Raw genomic sequence first — 6,000 nt, 5'->3', positions numbered from 1 at the left:
TGGGGGGGGGGGGGGAGGAGGGAGGATCATGGCACAGCCACAGAATGAAATCCCATTAAGAGCATCAGAATTCCTTGACTGCAATCCAAGACACACAAAAGACCTGGCCTTCACCCTTGAACTTCATTGCTTAAGCAAGATCTAGGACCAAGGCGCTATAGGTATGAAGGTAGCTGTGTGGGAGGATTGGGCTTCTGTGTCTTGGGAAACTGCACCTCTCCAGGAGACTAGAAAAACTCTTCTGAGTCACAAGGCCAGTAGCTCACTCTTCCAGCCAGAGCCACTTAAAACACCAGGGCTGCTGAACTGCTTTGGAACCCTCTCCAAGAGCAGAACCTGTCAGTTCACAACAGCCAACAAACAAGTTGTAGACTCTTACTTTGTTTAAAAACAGAACCAGTCTAAAGGTTTGGGCCTGGCCCAGCGGCAGACCTTCCTCCCCTTTCAGTGACTCACCAGTTTCTCTGACTGAAAGCAGGGATGCTGGTCAGGCTCTGGTCACTTGCTGGGTAATACTGCGCATATGATGGGCGGGTGTAGGGGACGGATGTGCGCTTGTCTTCCTCATAGCTTTTCTTTGCTGCTTTTTTCTCAGCCTTGGTCAGCTTGTGATCCTTTCGGTTAAGGAGCAGTGACTCATGCTCAAAAGGCTCCTGGGGACACAGGAGGACACTGATTTAATTATCGGTGTGTACCAACACGACTGATATACAATGAGGCTTACTCTGAAACTGAGAAAGGGCTGGCTATCTCCAGCACTCACAGAGTGCCTGCTCACAGACACATAAGCAGGTTTACTGTCTTTCTGTCAAGAGTGTAACTCACAACTTTAACCCAGTCCCACCTTTAGACAACCCAAATCTACCTTCTATATCAAAAGGATGGGAGAGGGGCGCCTAGGTAGCTCAGTCCATTAAGCATCCAACTCTTAATCTCAGTTTAGGTCATGATCTCATGGTTCGTGAGATGGAGCTCCACATCATGCTCTGTGCTGACAGTGTGGAGCCTGCTTGGGATTTCCTCTCTCTCCCTCTCTCCTCAGTTCGCATATGTACGTGCATGCATGCTTACTCTCTCTCTCCCAAAATAAGTAAACACTTAAAAAATAAAAGGATGGGAGAGTTCAGAGAATTATCAGACTACGTTTCTAGAACTTTACCCCTTCTTTCTGCTAGGAAAAACTCACACTGGCCAAATTATTCCACATGGCTGAGCTGAGCACATAGATAAGACAGGGGTGGGAACCTGCGCAGGGCAAGGATAAGACCAGATGAATTCAAGTCTTCTGTACGAAACAAAACTTCAGATGAAGGACAGAGTTTGCCAGACAAGTTTCCCAGAATGGAGACTGCTGTATGGGAAACTGTCTGCATCCAAGGCTCTTACCTTGGTGATGAGGTGAGGGTACTTCAGACAGGCAAGTTGGAGGACTGGCTCCTTGATCCCCTTTATGTTCAAGGATGCTTGGGGAGCTGGCTCCTTCTCAACAAAGTGCAGTAGGTTCTCTACCTCCTTCCGGGTAAAGTTCAGCATTGGATTAAGATCATCCACAACCCGATCTAGAAGCGAGAAGACATGGAGAAAGTCAGTACATGGCAGAGAAGACCACACAAGCACAGCTACAAAGGTTGGCAGACAAGAGAGGTTATGGCTGGCATAACTGTCACTAATATCTAAACTACCTCAGGCCATTCCATATTTGAAAGTCAAAGACCAGGTCTGAGGCCCTGGTGAAATGGAATATCGTAAGAGAAACTTGCATACCTACGCTCAGCTCTTATCATTAAACCTGCCTAGGATGAGTTGAGGTTTACCACCTCTAAAGCAATTATTTAAATCAGAATAAGATGGGAAGAACTGCTGATTTTCTGTGATTCAAAGCCTCTTTGTGTTCTCACAACCTGCCCCTCCCCCCACTCCCTCATCCCCCTGACACAATAAGATTAATATTGAGCCTGAAAGATGCCCTACCTGACATGCCCTGCTTGGAAATCTGTCGGTCATAGATCTTCTTTTCAAGAGTGAAATCAGCCACAAGGCGATAGATGTGACAGGGCTTTTTCTGGCCATAACGGTATACCCGACACACTGCCTGGGCATCATGGCAAGGGTTCCAGGAAGCATCAAATACCACCACTCGGTTGGCACCGATCAGATTCACACCCAAGCATCCAGCCCTGTAAAACACAAGCCAACCATCACAGAACTTTTCGTTTTAAAGACAGTTTTCAAATTGGCTTTACTCTGTGACTGCTAGCACTGTATTACCTCCTTTGTCCTAAGCACAACATACTGGAGGATTGTACTGTGCTGCTGATGAACAGTACATTGCTCAAGCACTGAAAAGTATGCCCTGAAAATCCAAAACAGAAGTGTTGACCAGCTCTGAAAGAAAAACCCACTCTCCATTCCTCTGTAATGAGTAAGGCCCCTGCATCCTGGCCCTAGAGTGATGTCACTTGGTGAAGGAAACTATCTCCATACAGATGTTTCTGGTGTGTTTAGTCTAACAGCTTAGGAAAATGACTAGCTCATACCCATCAAGGGCATTCTGATGGCAAAATGCAGCACAACCTTAAAGCTGCTTGGCATGAGACAAACAATGCCATCGCCTTTTACAGTTACATTACACTTTCCACTTTTTAAAGCACTTTCACATTAATCCCATCATCTAAGACTCAGAATACTCCTGAGAGAAAAGCTAAGTACGACCACTGTTTTGTCTTTTAATGTTTTATTTATTTCTGAGGGAGAGAGAGAGAGAGACAGCATGAGCAGGGGAGGGCCAGAGAGAGAGGGAGACACAGAATCTGAAACAGGCTCCAGACTCTGAGCTAGCTGTCAGCACAGAGCACAACGCAGGGCTTGAACCCACAAACCATGAGATCATGACCTGACCCAAAGTCGGACGCTAAACAGACTGAGCCACCCAGGCACCCTTAAGTATGACCATGAAGGGCTTAAAGAACTTCGTGACACTATCATGATGACTATCCATCTAACACAACCTTTTGGGGTCCCCTCTCTGACTTCAAAAACAAGTCACAAACCTGAGCAGATTTCTTCTGATGGAACTTGGATGAGCCTTTGGGTACCTGCCCATGTGGCCAGCTGCCTTGAACACAGCCCTCTGACCTCCCCTCTCAGGATCCACTCACCTTGTGGACAGAAGGAACAGCCAGGTGGTAAGGTTGCTGGGATCATTGAACTGATTAATGAGCCGCTCCCTCTCAAAGGCAGGGGTGCTACCATCTAGCCCTAGGACAGAAGGAAAACCACAAGAAATGGACATATGAGGGTAAGGGTACACAGCAAAATCACTGGGCAAATGTGTTTTTAAAACAAAACAAACACTCTACAGTACTCGGATTCTACCCCCGTGGACATTCCATGGGGCTACAGTGCGTCCCAGGAACCTATAATTTAAAAATATCACCATGTGCAACAAGGATTATAAACTATGTTTCTCCCTTTAGTAGACAAACTAATTCTAAGGTCAAGGTTCCTAGACTTTAGAATACCTAAGAACCACCCTAAATACAGAAGCTTGGTAAAAGCTGGCTCAGGGTGACCTCTCTGGCTCAGTCCTGTAAATCTTGGTGAGTGCAGAAGGACTAAGAGTTCTATGTTTTGATATGGATGTTGTTCCTCCACCAGGAATTTGCAGTGTTAACAAGCTCTGATGATTAAGAACTTACTATAAGGAGACATTAAAAAGAATAGATCTGGGGCAGTGGGATGGGGCATATGGATGAAAAGAAGGAAGCTCAAAGGAAGGGGGAAAAGTAACCTTCAATTAAAAAGAAACATGAATAACAGCAAAGAAAACAATCAACAAAACTAAAAGGCAACCTAGAGAATGGGAGAAGATATTTGCAAATGACATATCGGAGAAAGGGCTAGTATCCAAAATCTATAAAGAACTTATCAAACTTGACATCAAAAAAAACCCCAAAAAATCCAGTTAAGAAATGGGCAGAAGACACGACCCGACATTTCTCCATAGAAGACATACTACTGGCTAAGAGACACATGAAAAAATACTCAACATCACTCATCATCAGGGGCATACAAATCAAAACCACAATAGTATATGTGCTGCCGAAGCGAGCACAAATCAAAACCACAATAAGATACCACTTCACATCTGTCAGAACGGCTAAAATTGACATCTCAGGAAACAAATGATGTTGGCATGGATGTGGAGAAAGGGGAACCCTTTTATAATGTTGGTAGGAATACAAAATGGAGCAGCCACTCTGGAAAAGAGTGTGGAGGTTCCTCAGAAGGTTAAAAATAGAGCTACTCTACAACCCAGGAACTGCACTAGTAGGTATTTATCCAAAGGATGCAAATATATCAATTCAAAGGGGCACATGCAAAAAAAAGGGGGGAGGGAAATATGTACCCCAATATTTATAGCAGCATTATCAACAATAGCCAAATTATGGGAAAAGTCCAAATGTCCACTGACTGATAAATGGATAAAGAAGATATGGTGTACACACACACACACACACACACACACACACACACACACACAGGAATACTACTTGGCATGAAAAAGAATGAAATCTTGCCATTTACAACAACATGGATGGAACTGGAGGGTATTATGCTAAGTGAAATAAGTCAGAGAAAAAGAAATACCATATGATTTCATTTATATGTGGAATTTAAGAAACAAAACAGATAAACATAGGGATGGAAAAATAAAATAAGATAAAAACAGAGGAGGCAAACCTAAGAAACTCTTAACTATAGAGAACAAACTGAGGATTGCTGGCAGGGAGATGGGTGGGGGATGGGCTAAATGGGTGATGAGCATTAAGGAGGGCACTTGCGATGAGCACTGGGTGTTGTATATAAGTGATGAATCACTAAATCACTCCTGAAACCAATACTATACTATATGTTAACTATTTTGAATTTAAATAAAATCTTGGAAGAGATTAAAAAAAGAAGCAGCAGCAGCATGAATAAGAGAAGAGAGGCTACATTTGTCACCCTAGGGAAAAGAGAGAAAAGGACGAAGCTAAGGAGATGAAATACCACACGGAGGACTGGATGATTACTGTTATAGGAAGTATCAGTTTAATTGGTATTAGAGGCTCTTTCAACTGGCACTCCAACCTACCTTTCCAACCTGAGTTCCCACAGTTCCCAAGCACAGCTCAGCATTGCCTCACTGGGCAAGCATACAGTCAACACAACCCTGTGCTGGGGGTCTTCCTACCATCCCACAAACCTCTACTCTCTAAATACTTCCTTTAGGCCGGTGTTTCTCAACAAGGGTGATTTCCTTGCCCTCCCACCGTACAGAGGACAGGTGGCAGTGTTTGGAGACATTTTTGGTTGTTATAACTGGGTGGATGCTACTGTCATCTAATGAGACTAGGGACACTGCTAAAAATCCACCCCCCCCCAACCTACAAAAAGAATTATCTAGCCCAAATGTCTATAGTTGGACAGCAAGTATCTGAGGCTAATATCTCTCATCATTTGTTTTTCATTACTACCCCCTTAAGACCCCTTTTATGATTTTTTTTCCTAATCAACATGTCCCTCGTGAAAATTTAAATACCACAGATATACTGTGTATGTTTATTTACTGCACGCCTATATGAGCTTTATACTTTTGAAAAGTTAAGCTTTTTTATTTTTTAATCCCCTCAAGAACTCATTTTCCCCCTCTTAGGAATACTATCTCCCCTATAGAGAAGAATGCATCATCTGGGCCTATATTCACTCTGTTGCTTCTTCTTAGAATGATCTTTGGGCCATACTAATTCTGTATATTCAAATTCTCCCCATCTTTATCAGTCTACTGCAAGTCCTGCCTCCTCCAGGAATCCTTCTAAAATCATCTTTCCCACAATGACTCTGTTCTCCTTAGGGCACTCGATCAGTGCTGCTTTGTATTTGTCTTGGAGTTACTGTATCTCAGATGAAGACAAGGCTTATTTTATGTCTTCTACTTCTCTGCTCTCCCCATATCTT

General features: G+C 43.6%; 1 protein-coding gene across 1 annotated transcript in view; it reads right to left on the bottom strand.

The window, feature by feature from the left end:
- Positions 1-6,000, bottom strand: part of RAD54L2 (RAD54 like 2) — a 110,942-nt gene that overhangs the window by 9,256 nt on the left and 95,686 nt on the right. Inside the window, exons 16-19 of the mRNA XM_077763373.1 lie at positions 3,159-3,258; positions 1,972-2,177; positions 1,387-1,559; positions 457-653 (exon numbers count right to left, since the gene is read on the bottom strand). Coding sequence (XP_077619499.1) covers positions 457-653; positions 1,387-1,559; positions 1,972-2,177; positions 3,159-3,258 — 676 coding nt within the window. The remainder of the gene's footprint in view (positions 1-456; positions 654-1,386; positions 1,560-1,971; positions 2,178-3,158; positions 3,259-6,000) is intronic.

Source organism: Crocuta crocuta, unplaced genomic scaffold (genome assembly GCF_008692635.1).
Source record: "Crocuta crocuta isolate KB4526 unplaced genomic scaffold, BGI_CrCroc_1.0 scaffold1079, whole genome shotgun sequence".
Taxonomy (NCBI): Eukaryota; Metazoa; Chordata; class Mammalia; order Carnivora; family Hyaenidae; genus Crocuta; species Crocuta crocuta.
The sequence above is the reverse complement of the archived record's forward strand: the minus strand, read 5'-3'. Positions and strand labels throughout refer to the sequence as shown.